Genomic DNA, 23,564 nt, shown 5'->3' on the forward strand with positions numbered 1-23,564 from the left:
GATGTCTCCGAGCACCATTTGGGAACTGGAGAGACAGGCAGCAGATGGCAGTGCTGTCAGGACTACATGTGTGTTCCAGGAGACTTCACGGCAGTAGGATCCACACCAGGCAAGCCTGCACATCTGAGGGATGGGAAGTGACACATTAGCTCCAAGTCTCTACATGACAGCCACTCAGTCTCTGGTTTGCTCCCCTGACGAAATCTTCAGGAAAGCTCGTGTCCCAGGAGCTGCCTGGAGCCCAGAGATGGTGCTCACCTCTGTCTGCAGGAAGTTGCTCCACACTGACCTTGAGCGGAAAAACAGATACTGGGGCAGGATGTGCACCCAGAGGGGCTAGGGAAGGCTAACCTCTAAACCACCACCTCAGGTCTTCTCTGGAGCCCTGTCTCCTACATGACCTGTAGGGTCATGCTAAAGAGGAGGCCAGGGGGAGCTCCATCCAGGCCCAGTCAGAGGCTGTCTGCAACCCAATTTGGCCTCATGCCTCCATATTCTTCTGATATCAGAAAGGAGGAAGAGGGAGCCAAGGGCTTCACAATCACTGGGAACTGGCTTGTGGCTGACTAGGCAGAGACATCTCTAGTCTTCCACCACACTCAAGTCCTTTGGAGTGGGCTGCGTTTGCTCTGGCATCTGGCTCATAGGTGACACCACTGTTTTGGGTGACCTGTAATTTGAGAAGAACAAAGGCACAGGGTAAGTGTGTGGCACATACACTCAGCAGCCTATGCTAACATCGTACGGCTCTCCTCACATGTTAGAACAATGCCAGGATGAGGTTATTTTTACTGAGGGCCACTGAATGCTAGGCCATTACCCCATTCGACCTCATGTCAACTCTGTATGGCAAAGAATAGCACCTTCATTTTATACATGAAGCTGAACTTCAAAAAACTTAAACGTTTCTTTAGAAATTTGTGAAATTTAGGATCCACAAAGGAGAAAACATGATTTTCATCTTTGTCTCAAGTTTGGCTTATCTGCTTTAATATGGTGCTGCTCCTGCAGAGGACCTGGGTCTGGGCTCACCAATGAATGTAACTCAAACTCCAGGGCACTGGATGCCTTTTTATGGTGTGCACACAAGCACAATTATAATGAAAAAAGAAAATTTGTCTTTTTTTCAAATGTTCTTTTGAGATAGGGTTTCTATATGTAGCCTTGGCCATTCTGGAACTTGCTCTGGAGAACAGGCTGGCTTTGAATTCAGAGATTATTCCCCTGACACTGTCTCCCAAGTGCTGGGATTAAGAGTGTGCACCACCACCATCCAGCAAGAGAATTTATCTTAATAGCAAACTTATTTATAGTTACTCTTCATTGCTGCCTCTGATCCTTACATAGCCTTGTAAGGTGAGGCAGGCTAATGAGCTCCAGGAGGCAGCAGGAGAGCAAACTCAACAGTCTGCAGCCTCAAGGGTGTCAACGTTTGTTTAACTCCAAGTTGCTGTGTGACCCAGGGCAAGCCACTCAACCTAAGTGACACAAGGTGACAGAGGTGTTCTAGTGGAGCTCTCCTGAGGATTTAATGAAACTGAATTAATTGTTCAATAATTGTAGAAAATCATGTTTTCCTACACGCCAAGAAACCCAGGTGCTCTCTGGAAACCACAAAGGACATTGTCTGTGCATCTCTACCGGAACTTTCGGCCTCGTCTGTCCACATGCTGATGAGGGAACCCCGAGACACTGTCTGTTAACTGATTTAAGCAGAGAACTTCCCGACTGAGAAACTCCAGCTTCCTGCTGAAGACTCTTCAACTTCAAAGGATGCTACTCACTGGTTCTTGTGTTTGAAGCCACTGACGTGAGCTTGGTACTGTTCTATGGAGTTCAGCACTATCTTACACGTCTTACAGGGATAGCCCTTCCCGGCTGAAACACACATCAAAATGAAGAGAGTTAGTTATCCAATTAGAGGTAACCGGAAGAACGTTGCTTTGCACAGAGCATGAAGAGGTCCTTCTGAAGACGGCTGGGTGGGGCTGATCCCAGGGTTTAAACCTGGTTCTTCTGAAGGCACAGACTACAATGCTGTTCCTCCTTATTCTCATCGAGCAATCTCAGTTCCTAGTCCCAGCAAAGCCAGACCAGACTTACTGAATAAACGGAGAACAGAATATGAGCTGCTCAGACAGCTTAGTGGATAAAGCAGCTTGCACCCCAATCTGATGACCTGGGTTCAGAACTAGTGACCCACAGGGTGGAAGGACAGATCTGACTCCTCCCAGTTGCCCTTTGATGTTTACCTGTGCACCACCCTCAGCAAAATAAACACGTCTAATAAAGAAGCGGCAGAACAATGCCTAGTGGCCTCACTAAGGGCACCCCTTCGTGAGGTCTCGGAACGGCCCACTCTCCTTGGGCCTGCGACGGTAATTAAGGAGCACAACTGCTATGAAAACCAATCAGTCTTTTTGCACTGGGGCTCAGACACCACGACCTGGTCCCTCTGGTGACGTAGTGGCCTTTGGCCATAGGGCTCCAGCAGCGAGTCAGGACTAAGAGGCCAGACTGGGACCCTGGCTGTTTCATGTGACAAGGCTAAGTCCTTTTCTTTCTAATGCTTAGCTTTCCTTAACCATAAACCAATTAATTATACTATTTTTCACTCATAATACTATACTTTATCCAAAGTATACTCATACTTAGGATAAAACAGTTAAGTCTTGGCTTTAAAAAAAATTTAGTTCATGTGCATGTGCTTGTCTGCTTGTATGTACACGTGTGCAGGTGCCCAAGATGCCAGAACAGAGTCATATCCTCTGCAACTGGAGTTATAGGCAGTTGTTAGCCACCTGGTATGGTGCTTGACACAGAAAGACCCTCTTCGAGTCCGGCAAGTGGTGTTAACTGCTAAGCCATCTCTTTAGAGCTATTTTAAATTTTATTTTTGAAATGAGGTCTCACTACATAATGTAGCTCTGGCTGGCCTTAAAGCCATGGCGATTATATTACCTTAGTCTCGAGTGCGGGGATTATATATGCATCACCATGCCAGGCCAAAATGTCTACATGGGTCATGTATTCCCTCTACTTTCTTGCGCTTCAACTTCTGTTCCTCCAGCCTTGCCTCCTGGCTCTGAGGCCCTCAACTCCCACAGCTCTGTAGTGAGGTCACCTATGCACACAGGTCACCTTCATGTTCACACGTGGGACCACAGGCCGGCTGTTTTATAGCTCTGATCTCCCTGTGTGTGAAAATAGAGCCTCTCTGAGATTCTGGGCTCCTGATATATAAAATTGGGTTACTGTCAGTATCAGTCTCAGATAGTTAAAATGCATTTTAAAAAAGTATTAGAGTTGGGGATAGTGGTGCATGCCTTTAATCCAAGCACCTAGAGAGGTAGAGGCAGGTGGGTCTCTGTGAGTTCAAAGACAGCTGAACTGTATAAAAAGACCCTATCCCCTAAAACAAAACAAAACAAAAAAACCAAACAGAAACAAAGAATAAACAGAAAAAGAATGGTATGGGGCTGAAGGATTAGTAAGAACAAAGATTTATGATATATATGTATAAAAATGTCATAATGAAAACCACTACTTTGTAGGCAAAACAAAAGAAAATAAGACCCTTTGTTTAGATAGAGTCTTATACAGTCCAGGCTAGCCTGGCCTCTGGGTATAGCTAAAGCTGGCCTAGAACTCCTGATCATCCTGCTTACATCTTTCAAGTGCTTGCTGGGATTACAGGTGACAGGCATTTTTGGTCTCATGGAACTCAGCTGATCTATGCAGCCAAGGATGATCTCTGGTTCCTGATCTTCCTCTGTCACCTTTCAAGTTCTGGGATTCTGAGGAGTGCTACCAGGCCTGGCTCACTGTAGCTTTGTAGTATGCTCGGAAAATCTGCAAAATTTTGCTTTCTTTCTCAGGGCTGCCTTTGCTGCTGGAGGTCATGTGTTACACCACACACATTCTACTTTTGTGAAGAATGTCACTGGCATCTGGATAGGAATTGTCCCAAATCCACAAATCACTTAAAGTATGGATATTTCAGTATTAAATTTACCAGCTCAGAACAAGCCCCCATCTTAGAGATGATGGTGCTTGGTTATTTGTTCTTTGGGAGAGGGTTTTGCCATGTAGCTCATATGGGTCTTGAACCTGAGGCAATTCTCCTGCCTCGGGTTCATGTGTGTATTGCTCTATCCAGTTCTTCTTCAATTTTATTACTTATTGTGTGTACTTTGTGAGCATGCATGCTTGTGGAGGCCAGAGGTTGAATGATATGAGGTATCTTTTTCTATTGCTCTTCTTATTGAGACTGATTCTCACTGGACCCAGAAATTACTAACTGGCTAGCTCCACCTAACTCTGTCCTGCTGGCACAATGGTATATTAGTGCACCATCACACCCAGCTCTCCTGGGGATGCTGGAGCCTTCCTTCCTGCTTGTGGGGCAGGAATTTTACCAACGAACCATCTCCCCAGGTCCCTTTTCAATGCCTTTGATTAGTTTTATAATTTCCATTGAAGAGAACTTTCACTTCCTTCAATTTTTTTCTTTTATGTAGTCATGAGGAGATAGCTTTTCTGATGTCTTTCTTAGCAGTTTTGTTATTGGTGCATGAAAAGCTGATTTGTTCATTGTACCATATCTTACTGAACTTGTTTGTTAAGTTCTGAGACTGGGTCTTGCTATGTAGTTCAGGTTGGCCTTGAACTATTTTTACAGCACAGGCTGGCCTGGAACTCACTATCATCCTGCCTCAGATTACAGACAAATGCCACAACTTTTTCTTTTTTTCTTCTCTCTCGCCTGCTTTCTTCCCCCTTCTTTTCCCTTCTGTGTGTGTTGTGTGCGCGCCTGTGTGTGTTTTGAGACAAGATCTCAATGTACAGCCCAGGACAGGCTTGGACTCACTATTTTTCTGCTTTAGCCTTGTGAGTGCTGAGATTCTGCAGCGGCCACCTCACGCAGCCATTTACGGAACATACTGATTAGTAGCGTTTTACGGGCACAACTGAAAAGCACAGCAAAGAGAAGGGAAATACTGTTCTCACTGACTCACACCAAACAGAATCCTGGGTAGGAGCAGACAAAAACTAGACTGAGGAAGATCGTCTTCTCACCCAACTGACAGTCTAATATTGACATCAGATTTCTTTCAGATTCCTTATAGTTATCTTGGTATACTGTAAAGAGTCCTACATTTAAACTTTTCCTGTGTCAAGCTGACCATGTACAATAAATAGGTTTAAAGCTAAATGTCAGAGATAAGGGAGAGCTGAGTATACACACAGGTAGAGCAATGGAGCAGAGAAAGGAAAGGCCATCTTCCCATTCAACAGGAAAGGATATTCATTTGAGGTCAACATTAAGGGGAAGTGGGATGACTCAGAAGGTAAAGGCACTTGCTTAGAGGCCCTGAAGCCTTGGTCACAGAGTTCACAGGAGGAAGGGCAGTTTACTGGCTTGTGGAAATACCACTTTTGGTTCAGGTTGATTTTTTTCATGGATTTTTTTTCTCATACTGCACATGTTTAAAAGACTGGAAAGACTCTGGTTAAGTGTGTTGATGCTAGTTTGGATGCACGCATGTTCTTGGTACAGTATTCTGCTGGGCAGTGCTGTGACCTCTGATGCAGTGGACCTTCTGGAGAAGAATGGTTTTCTGTGGGATGTTAAGGGAATGAGACAAGTGTTCTGACTGCTTCAGACTCAGACAACCCTCTTCTGTGAGAAAAGGGAGCCAGTGCGCACACCAGCTTCTAAAGATGCTGCTGCGACTGAGCTTATGCCAAGCATGGTGGCACAGCCCTGTAATCCCAGCAGTCAGGAGTTGTCAACCTTGGAAACACAGATAATTTGAGGCCACCGTGAGCTATATGAGACTGTGTCTCGGAAAACAAAATAAACCCTAACCCCCCAAACCAAACTAAAACAGGACTGCTCTGAGTTTATAGACTGGCAGGTTATATTCATAGCAGGAACAATCACCTTGCTCTCATTTATTTATTTGTTTGTTTGTTTGTTTATTTATTTATATAACTGCTTATGTGTGTGCACTCCTAATCCTCCAGTCTCTAACTCCCAAGTGCTGGAATTACAGGTGTGTGCTGCTGTGCTGTTTATGTGGTGCTGCTAACTGAAGCCAGGACTTCGTGTGCATGTTAGGCAAACACTCTACCAACTGGGTAATATTCCCAGCCCCAAACACACTGTAGACCAAAAGGAAAGGCCCAGAATTATTTGTAAATGCCCATTCCCATGATGCCAGGTGACATTTTGAGGTTAAGGAAGCTAGAATGGCCCCCTCCTTCACCATGATTCCCTAGTGATACAGGTAGATCTAAAATGCCAAGGAAAGAGCTATCCTGAGGATGCTCAAACTTTGGTAGAGACCACTGAGACCTTCAATCAAGCAATGTGGATGTTACCTAGGGAGTTTAAATCAGGCTGGGGAGATGGCTAGGGAGTTAAGAGCACCTGCCGTTCTTCCAAGGGACCCGAGTTCAGTTCCCATCAGGTGTCACAACTATCTGTAACTCTCTAGTCTCCTTGGGTATCTGTGCTTACACACCCACAGATACACATAAACACATAATTAAAAAAAAAATAAATCTTGCTGGGCAGTGGTGGCACACACCTTTAATCCCAGCACTTGGGAGGCAGAAGCAGGCGGATCTCTGTGAGTTGGAGGCCAACTTGGTCTACAAAGCGAGTCCCAGAATGGACAAGGCTGTTACACAGAAAGACCTTGTCTGGAAGAACCAAAAATAAACAAATAAAAATCTTTTTTTCTTTTCTGCATAGCTCTGGCTGTCCTAGAACTAGCTTTGTAGAACAGGCTGGCGTTAAACTCAGAGATCTGCCTGCCTCTGCCTCCCCAGTGCTGGATTAAAGGAGCGTACCACCACTGCTGGCCACACTTCTTTTCCTTCTCCTTTTTCGAGACAGTTTATCTGTAGCTTTGGAGCTTGTCCTGGAACTAGCTAGCTCTTGTAGCCCAGGCTGGCCTTGAACTCACAGAGATCCACCTGCCTCTGCCTCCTGAGTGCTGGGATTAAAGGCGTGCCACCACTGCCCAGCGGGTTTTTTTTTTTGACTCTTTAAAAAAAAAAATCTTTAAACCAGGTGGTGGTGGTTCAGATCTATGAATCTGAAGCTAGCCTGGTCAACATAACCAGTTCCAGACAGAGCTACACCAAGAAATCCTGTCTCAAAACAAACCAACAATATATATAAAACACAATATAAATGTATATGTGTGTATACCCACACACACACATATTTAAATCAGAGATTATAAACTGGTGGCTCTTGAACATGCACAAACTCCTATATTTCATGCTCAGTATCAAATAAAACTAACAATAATGATAATAAAAACACTAATTTGGATTTCCATAGCTTTTTTAAAACATGTCTCTCTGTAGTCCTGGCTGTCTTGGAGCTGGTTATATAGACCAGGCTAGCCTTATACTTACAGAAATCTATCTGCCTCTGCCTCCTGAATACTGAGATTAAAGGCGTGCACCATACCTGATTTCCACAGTACTTTAAAATCAAAAACCAGCAACACCAGTAGAACTCAGAGTGTTATACACTCTGACTGTGGTTATCTTTGGAACTTACTGAATTTCCTGCTTGCTCCCCTATATCCCCTAAAGACAGGTTCCCACTATGTACCCCAGGACACCCTTGATTCGTTCTCCTAAGTGTTGGAGTGCACACCAAGCCTGGCTTCCTGATTACCTGTGTTTGCAAACCCTGCTTTAGAAGAGGCAGGAAGCAACACACACTTGGGTCATCCAGGGAGCTCCAATGCTCAGTCCCTGGTCCAGCTCTGTGTGTGAGCCGGGCTCTCTCACCTGGTAAGTCAGAGACAGCAGGGTCTGCCAGTCGCCCATAGTGCGCCATGAGTCTGAGCTTAGTCTCCTGCTTCCTGTGTTTCTTGCCCATATAATGTTGTTGAGCCATGACAGGGTTGTTGAAGGTTGAATGGCAGAGGCTGCAGAACTTGTCTGGGTCTAGCATCTCTCTATTCTGGTGCAAGGCTAAGGTGGAGGCCACAAGGAAAGGATTTGTAAGGTGTTTCGACAGAGCTGTGGTGAGAGAGTTCAAACAGAAACAATGAAAAAAACAACCCAGAAGGTGCCAGGCTTTTGAGTATGCTTGAAGTGGAAGAAAGGCAGCGTGACCCATCTCACTTGGAAATGGGGCACTGCCTGTGAGGCTCATACCATAAATGCCTCTTCAATTGGGAAAACTGGCAAGATCTGATCAGATGCAATGAACAACTGATTTGTTTGCCAGCTTTAGGAATATGAGCCCTGATGTCCTCACACTCTGAAGAGGCTCTGAACTTGGAATATTGCTGCCTAACTGGAACAGACCAAGCAAACATACTTTCAGTCTCTCTAGTCCTCAGAATGTCTTGGAATTTCAAAGTGAGTAGGATAAGAAATGTGAAATTTTCATTCCCATCCTCAAAATACAATACCTCAGTTACAGAGCTGACATAGACATTCAAGCTCTGAGCCCATATAGAGCCAGGCAACCAGATTAGGAACTGTTATCTATCTATCTATCTATCTATCTATCTATCTATCTACCTACCTACCTACCTATCTTTGGGAAAGGGCCTTGCTATGTAGCTCTATAGCTCTCTGGCTAGATGTAAACCAGGCAAAGACTGAAGAGCGTGCCACCACACCTGACAGAGATGCCTATCAGACTACAATGAATTTAGGCAATGTGAGGGAGAAGAAATGGTGGCAGTAACATTTATACACTTTGTATACACATTTTCCTTTTGTTCTCAGAAGTACTCCAATGAAGTAGGCATCATTTTGCCATATTACAGAGAAGATTGAAGCTTAGACAGTAAAAATTGCTTTCTCAAGATGACCAAATCAGTGAGAGAACCCTGGACTGTGTGACCCTGGAGCTGTTGCTCTACCCCAGGCTCAAGTGTACAGCAAGTAGATCTGAGGGTTAACACTGATGCAGGCATCCTTAGAAAATATTCCTGACTCTCCGCTAGGAATTCAATCTGTCAGGGGCTGAAGAGCAGGTTCAGTGGCTAAGAATGACTACTGTTCTTCCAGAGAATCTGAGTTCAGTTCACAGCATCCCTGTCAGGTGGCTCACAAAGCCTTTATCCAATTGTTCTGGCCTATGCAGGCAAGTGTACACACATATACACACATGTATACACATACACACAAACTTTACAAAATAGAAATGAGGGCTGGAGAGATGGCTCAGTGGTTAAGAGCACTGCTTGCTCTTCCAGAGGTCCTAAATTCAATTCCTAGCAACCACAGGGTGATTCCCAACTGTCTATAATGAGATCTGGTGTCTTCTTTTGGCATGCAGTAATACATACAAGCATAACGCCGTATACATAACAAATAAATCTAAAAAACAACGGAAATGAATCTTTTCTTAAAAAAAGAAACCAGCTAATCTGAGTCTGCTATGGACATATGTATGATCCTCTCATAGGTCGACATGGGATGTTGAAAGCAGGCCATGTAGATGGCCTTTTCAAAGTGGATGCTATGTGTATACATGTTTGTGTGCTCATAGGTGTGCATGCCAGAGTACATGTGTGGAGGTCAGAGGACAACTCTGTGATTCCGTTTTCTCTCTTCACTTCCACATAGGGTCTGAGAGTCAGACTCAGACACCCAGGATTGTGTGGCAAGCACAATCCTTGATGGTCCAAGGTTATTCAAAACATACTAGAGGATGGGGCTAGAGAGAAGGTTCAGTGGTTAAGAGTACTGACTGCTCTTTCACAGGACCTGGCCCCGCAATGGTAGTACCAGCACCCACATGGTGGCTCTCATCTGCTTGCAACTCCAGTCCTAGAGGTCTGATGCCTTCTTCTGTGGGCACTACACGCACACGGTGCACAGACATACAGGCAGGCAAAACATCCATATACACAAAAATAGATATTGTCAAAAACTCCTACTGGAGGGAAGTAGTGCAGTGCGTCGCAGAGTTAGAGGAGCTATTTAATGGACATCAGCGCCAGCAAGAGTGAGCGCTGCTCTAGAGAAATATGGGAAACATGCAGAGTGTTTTCCAGGGATGTCTGCTATGTTTTTATAACACAGGAAAAGCGGGAGGAAATGTAAAGAGTCAACACTAGAAGAGTCATCAAGTAGTTTGCATGATTGTTAAAAACACCTACAAAAAGTTTGCAATAACCTGGGGAATGTTTTTTTCTTTTTAATCCAAGACTTTATTTTATTTCTTTATTTAATTATTTTGGTTTTTCGAGACAGGGTTTCTCTGTGGTTTTGAGCCTGTCCTGGAACTAGCTCTTATAGACCAGGTTGGTCTCGAACTCACAGAGATCCGCCTGCCTCTGCCTCCCAAGTGCTGGGATTAAAGGTGTGCGCCACCACCGCCAGGCTCAATCCAAGACTTTAATTGCATGTGCCTGTGTGGTAAGCGCACATAGAGCAGTACCCATGAAAGCCAGAGGTGATGGAGCCCCCTGGAGCTGGAGTTACCAGGATTTTGAGTCACCTCACATGGGTGCTGGGAATCTAACTTGGTTCCTCTGTAAGAGTAGAGCACACTCTTTTTTTCTGGGTGGGTGGGTTTGAGACAGGGTTTCTCTGTAGCTTTGAGGACTGTCCTGAACTGGCTCTTGTAGACCAGGCTGACCTCGAACCCTTGAACTCAGAGATCTGCAACCTCTGCCTCCCAAGTGCTGGGATTAAAGGTGTGCGCCACCACTGCCCTGCTAGAACACACTCTTAACTGCTGAGTCATCTCTCTATCATCTAACAGGAAGTGTTATACTAAATGAATTAATATAAAAGGACCATATTGTCATGACAATATGGTCATGTCAATGCTAAAAGTTTTTTGTGTAATCTATATAAATACACTGGCATTTAAAAATGTCACCTACATGTACACACACATGCATACATGATAGCATGTCATGCAGCATATTTGTTTGCTTATTCTTTTGAGTCAGGGTCTCACTCTATAACCCAGGTTGGCCTAGAACTTACTTGTAGCCCAGGATGGTCTTAAACTCAGCAATCCTCCTGTCTCAGCTTCTCAAGTACAAAGATTCTAAGCATGAACCACTGTTAACAGTGCTCTCCTAGAAGTAGGAGTTGGGTGGCATTTTACTTGCTTCTTTGAACATTTTGCATATTGAATGGAATTATTCATGTATGTGCATCATTTTAACAAACAGAAAATTACATATTCTATGTTTATAAGCACATATACATGGAGACAACTTGGATGAACATAAAACAAATAGAATACAAGCAGATATACGCATACACACAGTGCACAAGATCATAAGAGCAACAGTACTCTAAAAGGCTAACACTCTGAATGGTAAAACTATGGAAATTCCTTCCAATTTATTTGTATAGACAAATGTTTAATTTCAGGAATAAAGTTACAATAAACTCATGAAGTAATATGAACATATGCTTAAACTATGAGGCTGAATGAAAAGTACCAGGGGAACAAAAATGGTTGATGCAACACACAGAGTGTGCAAAGTCACTACTGCGCAGAAGTATCGGTAAGGCTCTTTCCACAGAATTTTCTCATCTGTGGGATGTGAAGTCTATGACATTATGAATTCAGTTCTATTCAGTTTCCTCAGCCCAATGCTTAAACATCGTGGTGCTGTTGTTACCAGCCCTCACTTCACAGACAAAACTCAATTAGTCCTCATCTAAGTTAACAAATCAGCCACAAGCAAGGTCAATGGCACACTCTAGATCAGTGTGTCTCAACTGTGTGTCTCGACCCCTTTGGGGGTTGAACGACCGACCCTTTCACAGGGGTCACCAAAGACCATTGGAAAACACAGATATTTACATTATGATTAATAACAGGAACAAAATTAGTTATGAAGCAGTAACAAAAAAAATTTAGGCTGGGGATCACCACGATATGAGGAACTGTATTAAAGGGTCACAGCATTAGGGAGACTGAGAATCATTGCTCGAGATAGTGGCTTCCGGATCAATAAGTGCATTTTATGAGGGGATTTCACTCTGGCTTTTTAATGGTGACAACAATAATGACAATAGCTGTTATTAGTGAGAATCTGCTGTAACCTAGATTTTTCTTGGGGGTGGGGGAGGATGTGGTGTTTGCCTCTTATTTATTTTTTGGGTGCCATATAGGACAGGCTGGTCTCAAACTTAGGCAAGGATGGCACTGAACTCCTCTTCTTCCTGCCCCCACTTCCCAAGTGCTGGGATCTGAGGTGTGCCATTACACCTGGCTGCCCAGTGGTTTGGAAATTACCCTCACAAGCTTCAAAGCAGGTGGCACTGATACTTCACAGGCACAGATGGCAAGTGAAAGCGCCAGGACTGAAGCCTGTGCTGTTCTGACTTCAGAGTCTACGTGCTATTGTTTCACACTGTAGGTAATAGATTTGGGAATAAATAGAGGGTATAATTATGAGTAGATTTTTCTATCCCATCTTCAAAACCTTCTAAAGCACAATTGTTTTGTTTCATTAATGCAGTAAAACAAAAAGAATCAAAAGTTCTATCAATAGTGTGGTCTTGGTCCAACACAGAGAACACACACACACATACACACACATCCCAGAAATCAAAGGTCTCCCACTTCTGACTAACTGCAGTTAGCCTAGGTTAAGAACCCCAGGACTCAAGATGAAAGTGAAAGTTGGGCCAATGGTGGCAGGACAAAGGAGGCAACTGTGAAGTTAGTGCCGGGAAGTGGGTTCATGGCAGTTTCTAACAGCTTGCTGGGCAACACTGGAGTGCGCTGCTTTGAAGCCTAGCCAGCACCTATAGAACAGGCAGCCTTTGTAGGTCCAAGTGAGCCAGGCATAACCTGAGCTCATGAGAAAGACAGGGAATTAGCTGTCAACTAGCAACATTTAGTAGTAAGAGCAGGTGGGTGGTGGGAGGAAGAGGCAAGCAAGAATGCTCACGGTGTGTGTCAGCCTTCCGCTCTCTGAGTTACAGTCATTGGTCAGGACAAGCCTTGGCTGAGGAGCTTCTATAGAAAATGTGGCAGACCACAAGGGGGAAGTGAAGTAAAGCAAGTCTGAGGCTGAATTTTAGTGAAGCCAGGTCTCATGTAGCTCAGGTTGGCCTTAAAGTCCCTATGGCAGCTGAGGATGACCTTGGACTACTAGTTTTCCTGCCTCCACCTCCTGAGTGCTGAGATTACATTTGGTTATGTAAGGCTGGGAATGAAAGCCGAGCCTTTATGCACATTAGGGAAGTATTCTACCAACTGACTTACATCCCCAACTCTTAGGTGGAACTTTCAGGGCTCTTAAAAGCAACTTCTCCAAGTCTGAGGCCCCAGTGAGCATTCTGGAAGCACCTGGCATTGGTGCTCTGAGGACGGGAGGGGTCCCAAAAGCACTACTCAGAAAGCCAGTACCTGCCCCCTTAGTGGACTGCTGCTTCAGCTTTAAGTTCTTTGCGTGGGTCTTCCCCAGGTAGTGCGACTGTGCCACAACAGGGGAGGAAAAGGTCATGTTACAGATGGGGCAGCAGTGGTTCTTGTCTTTGCTTCTGCTGCTCTTCTGGTTGGGAGAGAGAACACAGTCTGATCATGCCATTGCGCATCCAGAAAACCTTCAATGGTTCCCCTGCCCGTGGCTGGCGCACATTAAGACCCCTGCACACGCTAACCCCAACATGCCTGGAGCAGTCTTCTCCAGCCGTTTCATGGCCGGACTGTGCATAACTTCCATTTTATTCTGTTACTTTTTTGCTTTGCTTGGGTTATTCCTCCACCCTCCTGCCGGGCAGTAGGTCTGCTATCTGCCATCCAATACCCAAGCCCCCTTGTACGCATACGTAGGAAGAATTAACCTTGTACGCATACGCAGGAAGAATTAACCTTGCTCCTCACCTGTACTCCAAGTCCATCAGATTTCTAACACACCCTCTGTCACCTACACAGACAGAACAGCTTAGGAGGCTCTGATATGAGCTCAAGTGCAATGCTGGCTGTGGACACCTTGACTTCTCTTTGCTACCTATCCTTAGACCCTGCTGTGTCGAGCACACAGTACATATCCAGGGCTCTTAGAACAAGTACACCACCAGGTTCCATCTGTTGCTATGGTTATGCTAGGAAGTGTATTTTAATCTTCCTGAAAAGTCTGTCTTCTCAATAAGCTATTTTTTTTTTTTTTGGTTTTTTTTTGAGACAGGGTTTCTCTGTGGCTTTGGAGCCTGTCCTGGACTAGCTCTGTAGACCAGGCTGGTCTCGAACTCACAGAGATCCACCTGCCTCTGCCTCCCAAGTGCTGGGATTAAAGGCGTGTGCGACCACCGCCCGGCAATAAGCTATTTCTTTAACATTTCTCAACCTTCTCACTGAAGACATCTTGAGGTTAGTAATTCCTAGCTGGTGATGGGTACTGTGATCTCATCTGAAGAACTGAAATGCAGAGAGGTGAAATGATTTTTCCTATCTGGATCTCAGCCATGAGGGCAACTAGAAGATGATTTTTAGAAGGGAAGCAAGGCCCCTTTAAACCACCGGCCACTGCAGCAGGAAGGTGGTCTGGAAATTAACCCTTGTTTACCAAGCATTTACTGGGGACGAAACTCTACCTCACAACACTAAGGAGGCCAGACCACCTCCAGACCACCTCCACTTCACGAGCGAAGTCAGGGAGGTGAGGTGACTTGCTCAAGGCTCTAGTGAGTTAGAGCCGTGTGCACTGACTTCCGGCCCATAATGTGCTCAACTTCTACACTCTGGAAGTCACAGCACACTCAAGGAATTAAGAGTTTGTCTCAGAATAATTCTTATAGTAACTATGAAATAGGAAATAAATGCAATTGCTTCATAATTGGAGGAGGTATATTGCCCAGGCCAAATGCTAAAGCTTGTTTCCCCTACAGCTCAAGAAAATGAACATCCCTCTACTTCCTCTCTTGTACTGTTTCGGTAACCCTCCAGGTGGGAAAGCAATGAATGGCTCCCTTTGCAGAACTGCTACTGTAGGGCAGGTCTGGGGTCTGGTGGTGTTTTAGAAGTCTTTTCTCAACTTAAGAAAAATTCTGAAAGGCAGCTATAATAATCTTTTTGCTTGTTTTGAGATAGTCTCTCATTGTAGCCCAAGCTGGCCTCAAACTTGCTATGCAGAGGAATATAACCTTGAACTACTGATCTTCCTGATTCCACCTCCAAGTGCTTGGTCACTTGTACACACCACCATGCTTGGAAGTACTGTTGTTGTTAACAGAGGAAGAAGTCAAGGCTCGGAGTTATAAGACTTGCCCAAGTTAGACAACAGGGCTGAGACTGCAGCCAAGTCAGGCTGAATCAAAGTCTGTGCTCACACCACACCAACCTGCTGGGGAAGCAAGCAATTTCCACAAAGCTTACCTGATCTGAGTCTAACCTCTTCACGTCCCCTTTTAGTGTCTCCATTCCATGGATTGCTAGGTAGCTCTTCACTTTGTTGGCATGTTTTTTGCTCTGCAAGAATCCAAGGAGAAAGATCAAAGATAGCCAATGCCATTTCATAGAGAAGGCAGCCATGATACAGCAGATTCTCACCTGAATCCTCCTCACAAAACTGAGGATAAGAAAATGGGGGAAGAAAACTCATTTACTGAGTTCCTACTATGTGCTAGACCCTTGACTTGCTATTACATTAGCCTTAACAATCTATAAGAATATTGTTATTATATACATGTAGAAGCTGAGGCCAAACGTGAAATTTCTTGCCTATAAGATGATGTAACAGAGCTGGATTCAAATTCAAGTGTGTGTAAAGCCAAAGCTCACACTTCCCACTACACCGCGCTGTACAGAAAGACCTACATAATGGTCCATTTATTCAAATGGGAGAGATGAGATTCACAGAAATTAAGTCAATCTTCAAGTCCCAAGCAATCATGAATGAAGGAAACATCTGGAAGAATCAGCATTCACTGTGCAAGACAGGAGAGGCAAGGGCTTGGCACTAGACCAGAAGGTAAGTTCATGGCTATGGTAGAAAAGGCCTACCTGGTAATGTGACAGCTTCTGGGACTCAGAAATCAGCATGGCACAGCAAACTTTACACTGGGTGCTGGTGAAGAGACACTGGTTCTTCTGGATCATGTGCTCCACTACAGAGGGAAGAGAATTCATACAAGTTGACAGATATATCCTCAACAGCACTGTCTCCGATCTGTCCCAAACACAGGCACTGAGGAATGGGACACCTCATTCCAACACATGTGCAGATCTGCTTCTCCTTGTCACTGGGCCATGGCTCGTGCTATGCTCACAAACCAACTGCATTATTACTTATTTTATATAGGCCAGTGTTCTTAGTCACCCAGTCACACACTGCTGTCAGGTGAGACGAGGTTGTCCTGTGCTGCCCATGAATTCCTGGCTCAAGGGACCCTTCTGCCTCGGCAGATGTGACTGTAAGCTCACAGCACCACACACTTTAACTCCTGTCTTGGTAGATGACTGTAAGCTCACACCACCACACACTAACTTAGAAAGTGTAGCTGAGGACTTCTCATGAAGAAGTTCTAAAGCAGGATGAAGAGGTGCACACCTTTAATAACAGCACTCAGGTGGTAGAGGCAGCTAGATCTCTGAGTACAAGGCCAGTCTAGTCTACACAGTAAGTTCCAGGCTGTGTAGGGCTCCATAGTAAGATTCCCATCTCAAACAACATCAATAGTTTTAACAACATTACAGGAGAGATAGTTATTTAGGAAAAGGACAAAGTACACTGTGGAAGTTTGAAAGAGAATGGCTCACAGAAGGAATGGCACTATTAGGAGGTATGGCACTGTTGGATTAGGCGTGGTACTACAGGAGGAAGTGTTTCACTATGGAGGCGGGCTTTGAGGTCTCATATATGTTCAAGCTACATCCAGTAAGACAGTTCACTTTCTATTGCCTTCTGATCAAGATAGAGCCAGTACCATGTCTGCCTGCATACCGCCATGAAGCACCATGATAATGGGCTGAACATCTGAAAATGTTAAGCCACCCCAATTAAATATTTTTCCTTTATAAGGGCTGTCGAAGTCACCGTGTCTCTTCATAGCAATAGAAACCCTAACTAAGACACACATCCAAGACATAGATATGCATTCCTTATTAGATAGGTCTATAACTGAATTTAAAAAATTACTTTATGTCATGTGTATCGGTATTTTGCTTGCATGCATGCCTGCACACCATGGAGGCCGTAAGAGGGCACTGAATCCCAGAAAAACAGAGTCACAGACAGTTGTGAATTGCCAAGTGGTTCTGGAAATCCAACTTGGATATTTGCAAGAGCAGTCAGTGCATTAAACTGTTGGGCCAACTTTCTAGCCCATTATGTGGCCTTAAAACTTGTTCTGTACACCAGGCTGGCCTTGAACTCACAGAGATCAACCTGCTTCTGCTTCCAAGTGTGGGATTACACGCATGGGACCATGTTTGGCTGTAGCAAACGTTCCAAGTAATTGGACAGTGTAAATGCAGCAATCTAATCCCTCTCCCTGGTGGAAGGTAACTTTTTAGCCTAGTATATCCTGGCCTCCATAGAGAAGAACACAAGTCTGGGTCTGCATTACTGAGAGTCAGCAGTCTTAACAGAGGGCACCTTGATGTTCTGTACAAAGTCCTAGCTGAACAGAAAGGGTTTCTAGGAAGCTGGCCCAACCAAAAACCAGTACCTGGATGTGGAAGTTTTCAGTTTTAGGTACTTTTGAACAACTTCATCTTTAACTTTTTTAATCAGATGGTTAATCAGATTAAATCAAGATGGTTAGACCTGCTGACACTCCTACATCCCAGCACCTTACCCTGTGAACGTTAGGTAAGCTGTCATTCAGCTCCAGCTCTGACATAAAACTTGTCATTATCTCTACTCCCTTTCCCTGCTCACAACATGGATCATGTGCTTCTTACTGCTGAGTTGACCACTTGATGCTCTCCTTCAGAGGGGGGCGGGCAGAGGAAGAGAGGGAGACAGACAGACAGAGTCAGGAGGAGGGAAAGAGTTTTGCCACTAGTTTAGCTGCAGGAAACTCATCACTTTCCAGACACAATTGTCTGTCCTGGAGCAGAAGCTCAGGCTCTATTAAAATTGACAAAAAGGGAGGAGTATGTGGAGGTAAAAGTGTGAGCCCATTTCCATCTTGTCTGAAGGTCAGAGTTTTAGCTTGTTCACAGCTGTTGAGAACAAGTGTGGCTACACCCTGACCTAGGATGTGGTTGCTTGGTGTTTCTGACATTAAGATGGCCCATATAGGTAAATCCACTGCCCCCTGACCAACGGTCAGGATATTCAAACATACTTCCGCTCCTTTTGAAATAGGAGGTTTGACCTTGGGAGTAGCTGCCTTCAGGATTCTCACTGCCTAGACAACAGAATGTTAATGACTTGATGGCTCGAAGTACTGAAGCAAAAAACTGCTCTAGTTGTCCTTTGTATCAGGTTAAAGCAGTCTTCTGTCCTCTTTCACCTCTGGTATTGGGGTATAAAAGTGTATGGAAGCCCGGCGGTGGTGGCGCACACCTTTAATTCCAGCACTCGGGAGGCAGAGGCAGGTGGATCTCTGTGAGTTCGAAGCCAGCCTGGTCTACAAGAGCTAGTTCCAGGACAGGAACCAAAAAGCTACGGAGAAACCCTGTCTCGAAAAAAAAAAAAGTGTATGGAAAATTAAACACAGGCAAATTTTAGTATTCACTGAAACTCCCTCCCGGTACTATCTTATCATTTTGACTTTGCTCTTTGCTAACTTTTCTAATCCTCACATCTCTACCTGGTAAGTGGTTTACTTGTTGAAGCATGGTCCCCAACAGTACCTATACCCAACAGAACATTATACAGCCACAAAAGACGATGAAATCTGTCATTTGCAGCAAAATGAATAGAACTGCAGGGCATTATTTTAAGTGAGAAAAGATAGGCAAAGAAAAACAAGCACCACAAGTTCTTTCATATGGTAGAACGTAGTTATGCTTCAAAAGGCACTGTTTATAAAATAAAGCTGTTTATAAAATGAGCTGGGGAGATGGCTCAGTGGGTTAAGGCACTTGCTGCCAAAGCTGATCTGAACTCCTGAGTTCAGTCCCTGGGATCCACAAGGTGGAAGGAAAGAACAACTACTTCAAATTGTCCTCTGACCTCCATGAGTGCTATGGCACCCAAGTGCTCACACACATACACATGAATGTAATAAAAAATAAAGAGATAGCCAGACATGGTGGTGCATGCCTTTGATCCTAGCATTCTGAGTCTGAGGCCAGGACCTGGTCTACATAGAGTTCCAGGTCAGCCAGTGCAACATAGTGAAACACCCCCAAAAGAAGAAAATCGTCACAAAACGAAACAATGAAGACAAGTCCCAAAGAAAACAGATGTGGATATCATATCTGAAATATAGGATTTCACCTAGAATATAAAATGGCTTATAATTCAGTAATAAAACAAATAACCAAGTCGCAACATGAACAACAATGTGACTAGATAGTTCACTAAAATATACAAGAGTAGTAAGTGAAATGGTGCTTACTGTCACCAATATTTAGAAAACAAGAAATCACTACACACTCCTAAAACAGCTGGTGTGGTGGCAGGCTCTATCAATCCCGGCACTTGAGAGGTAGACGCAGGTGATCTCTGAGTTTGAGGCCAGCCTGGACTACAGAGTGAGTTCCAGGACAGCCAGAGCTACATAATATAGAGACCTCTTTTCAAAAACATAAAACAAAAGGAAAACCAAACAAAAGGTAAAACAATAAACAAAAGGGAGGACATAGAGAACTAAAGCTCATGTTCTAAAGAAAGAAATAGAAATCGAAAGAAGCCATTTTCAAAAGATTTGACAGTTCCTCAAAATGTTAAAGATACAGAGTTACCACACAGCCTAAAACATTCACTCCCAGAAAGATACAATGGATGTCCACACACAATCCCACAGTAGATGCACTGGAAGAGGGCCAGTGAGGTGATCTGGCAGAGGTGCTTGACCCACGTGACTTACAACCCAGCTGGGTCAATGCCCTGATCCCACCACGGGAGAAGAGAACCTACACACAAACACCATGGCACGCATGAGCCTGTGTACACACAGAGACACACAAATAAAACTGTAAAGATTTTCTCACTGGGCAAGATAGTGCCTACCATGAGACCTAGCATTCAGGAGGCCAAGGCAGGCAGATTACTGTAGTTTTGAGTCAACCTGATCTATCTACATAGTGAGCTCCAGAGGAGAGACCCCTCCAAAAGAATTTCTCAGAAAAGGTCCAAGCTAGAAACCATTCAGATATTCCAAAAAAGCAAATGTTCAAGCAAATATAATATACCCATAAAGCAGAATTCTTTCTAAAATTTATTTTAACTTTATGTTCATTGGAGTTTTGTCTGCATGTATGTCTCTGTGTGTGTGGGGGTGTCAGAAGCCCTGGAACTGGAGTTACAGACAGCTGTGAACTGCCGTGTGGGTGCTGGGAATTGAACCCAGGTCCTCTGGAAGAATACCCAGTGCTCTTAACTGCAGAGCCATCCCTCCAGGCCTAGCAGAAGCAGAGTTCTATTTAGCAATAAAAAGGAACATACGCAGTGACTTGGCTGAGCCCCAAAAACATGCAGAGAGAAGCTAAACATCAAAGACTATATAGTGTATGATTCTGTTTGTATGAGACGTTGAGGAATGGTAAATCTGTGGAGACAGAAAACACATTAGTGGTTACCTAGGGCAAGTGGGAAGAGACCAATGGGAAGGACCAGAGATGGACACTACCTGTGATGGTGGATATGTTCTAGAATTGGACTGTGGTTATGACCACACAAATCTCTAATTTTACTAAGAATCTCTGACTAGGGGCTGGTGAGATGGTTTGCTGGGTAAGTGAACTTGCCACTAAGCCTAAGAGCCTGAGTTTGATCCTTAGGAACCACATGGTGAGAGGAGAGAACCATCACCTGAGAGCTCTTGTTCTTCGACCTCCATACACACACCCATGGTACATGTATGAGCATGCATGCCACACACTCTCTAGATAAATTTAAGAAAAAAATAAAATACTGAGTTGGGGGCTGCAGACCTCAGACTCAGAACCTGAGTTTGGTTCACAGCACCCATGCTGGCTCACAACTGTAGCGCCAGTTCCAAGGGATCCAATGTGTCTGTATCCACTCTGCAGGGGCACACATATAGACATAATTAAAAGTAAAAGACATTTTAAATCATTTGAGTGGTACACCTATAACGGTTGAATTCATGATATATAAATTATAACAGTGAAGATGCTACAAGGAAAAAAGTGGGCAGAATGTAAATGCTGCAGGTAAGTGAGCCAGAAGTGAGGGGAGGGAAATGAACTGGGCTGTACTATCAGATATGCACTGTGCCCATGCACAATACTGGGCTGTATTATCAGGTATGCACTGTGCTCATGCACAATACTGGGCTGTATTATCAGGTATGCACTGTGCTCATGCACAATACTGGACTGTATTATCAGGTATGCACTGTGCTCATGCACAATACTGGGCTGTATTATCAGGTATGCACTGTGCTCATGCACAATACTGGGCTGTATTATCAGGTATGCACTGTGCTCATGCACAATACTGGACTGTATTATCAGGTATGCACTGTGCTCATGCACAATACTGGGCTGTATTATCAGGTATGCACTGCGCTCATGCACAATACTGGGCTGTATTATCAGGTATGCACTGTGCTCATGCACAATACTGGGCTGTATTATCAGGTATGCACTGTGCTCATGCACAATACTGGGCTGTATTATCAGGTATGCACTGTGCTCATGCACAATACTGGGCTGTATTATCAGGTATGCACTGTGCTCATGCACAATACTGGGCTGTATTATCAGGTATGCACTGTGCTCATGCACAATACTGGGCTGTATTATCAGGTATGCACTGTGCTCATGCACAATACTGGGCTGTATTATCAGGTATGCACTGTGCTCATGCACAATACTGGGCTGTATTATCAGGTATGCACTGTGCTCATGCATATGCAAACAAATAGTTCATTAAGCAACTGCTGTGTTCTCGGCTTCAGGGTCCAGGGCACACTCTTCCCATCTCCAAAATCACTTCCTTTCTGTGTATCCCTCCAATTCTGAGACATCCCTCAGGGGATAAGAGCAGTTACTGCATTTGTAGAGAGCCAGGGTTCAGTTCTCAGCACCCAAATGGTAGCTCCTAATGGTCTGTAACTCCAGTTTCAGGGGATGTGATGTTCTTTTCTGGCCTCTTTGGGTACCTGACAGACACTTAGGGCACACACTCACACATGCACACACACAGGCAAAAGCTTTTAAACATGTCTCCCTTGTACATGGTCAAAAATTACAATCTTATTCAGGGAGAGCAGTTCACAAACATTGAACTTTCCAAGATTAGTCTGCAAGCAAACCAACCAGGACAGAAATCTGGTTTCTCTGCAAAGATCCGATTAGCACAGAAACCCAGATACAGTTTTTGTACATCTGGGTTAGCATTAAGTAGCTAGCTCTGGAAAGGACTGAGAAAGAGGCCGACTCTTGCTGTTCTTCTCCATCCCTTGTTACTCACTCAGTTCTGGGTCAAATGAAAGCATCTGTTCACTTCAGCTCAGAAGTGTACCAACCCGAACTGGGTACACTGCTCTCCACAACTCTGCACCAGGGTGAGATGTGCCATCTGGAGACAAGATTACCTAGGCCAGTTTCTCCAGCTCCTGGATCTCCTCTTTGGAATAGGGGCTTGGCAACAGGCACATAGAAATATGGTATTGCAGGGCATGAAATACGATACTGCAGGAATATGGTGGTGCAAGCCAAGCATACCAGCACTAAGGAGGCTGAGGCACGTTCAAGGCTAGTCAGGTCTATCAAGAAAGAAATATGGCATCAAGTCATCAAGCTCAAGAGGAGGCTGGGATTCAGGAAGACCTTCCAAAGCTCAGATTTCTCACAGGGCAGGAGGCGTGCCACGAGTTTGAGAGGCATCGCATGATAAATAAAAATAAAGTAAATTGAATAAAGCCGTTCAGATCCGTCATAACTGTAGGTAGGGCTTTGAAAGAGAGGGAAGCAATGTGGAGATGTAGGATTAAGGACAGATGGGAATGGTAGTTGGCTCGGCTAGGGTCAGGCTGGGCAAGTCCTGTTGATCTCCAAGAGGACAAGACCTGGAATTTGGTGGAAACTGCCCTCGTGTGGATGCGAAAATTCCGCAGGGTAGCGAGTTTCGAGGTCCGGGATGTCGTGCAGAGTGAGGCTGGCCCGCGTCAGGCCAGGGACAGGCTGCAGGCCGCCCCGCCTCCGTCCAGCCACGAACCCCGGAGCCCCCGACTCACCTTCCTCCCTCCCTGCCGGCTGAGCACCGGACACCGCTTCCAACAGGCGGCGCGCCCTCTCGCGGTCGAAGTGCACTCCGTCCGGTTCCCGACCCTCTTGCTCCTCGGAGCTCTTGTACGGTCCGGCCCCTCCAGGGTCCGCAGCCTCCGTAGTACCAGGCGTAGAACACTCCATCTTTCCCGCAAGCCTCGCCGTTGAAGAGCTGCGCATGCGCCCGCTACTGTGAGCGGCGGGTAAGCGGGGATTTGACCCGGTCAGC

The 23,564-nt window shown here is 44.9% G+C and overlaps 1 protein-coding gene across 2 annotated transcripts; it reads right to left on the bottom strand.

Moving 5' to 3' along the window:
• Positions 1–422: 422 nt before the first annotated feature.
• Znf346 (zinc finger protein 346) lies at positions 423–23,493 on the bottom strand. 2 transcript variants are annotated; one of them, XM_041660541.1, is made up of 7 exons: positions 23,305–23,493; positions 15,983–16,086; positions 15,356–15,448; positions 13,388–13,532; positions 7,822–8,007; positions 1,785–1,878; positions 423–670 (listed from the first exon to the last, which is right to left on the bottom strand). In XM_041660541.1, the coding sequence occupies exons 1-7, from the start codon at positions 23,477–23,479 to the stop codon at positions 583–585; spliced, it is 885 nt and encodes a 294-aa protein (XP_041516475.1). In that variant the 5' UTR covers positions 23,480–23,493; the 3' UTR covers positions 423–582. The 2 variants fall into 2 exon arrangements, with proteins under 2 accessions (XP_041516475.1, XP_041516474.1); XM_041660540.1 differs by having other exon boundaries at positions 7,822–8,055.
• Positions 23,494–23,564: the final 71 nt, after the last annotated feature.

Source organism: Microtus oregoni, unplaced genomic scaffold (genome assembly GCF_018167655.1).
Source record: "Microtus oregoni isolate MIOR12 unplaced genomic scaffold, Mior012 000011F_ref0000422, whole genome shotgun sequence".
Classification (NCBI taxonomy): domain Eukaryota; kingdom Metazoa; phylum Chordata; class Mammalia; order Rodentia; family Cricetidae; genus Microtus; species Microtus oregoni.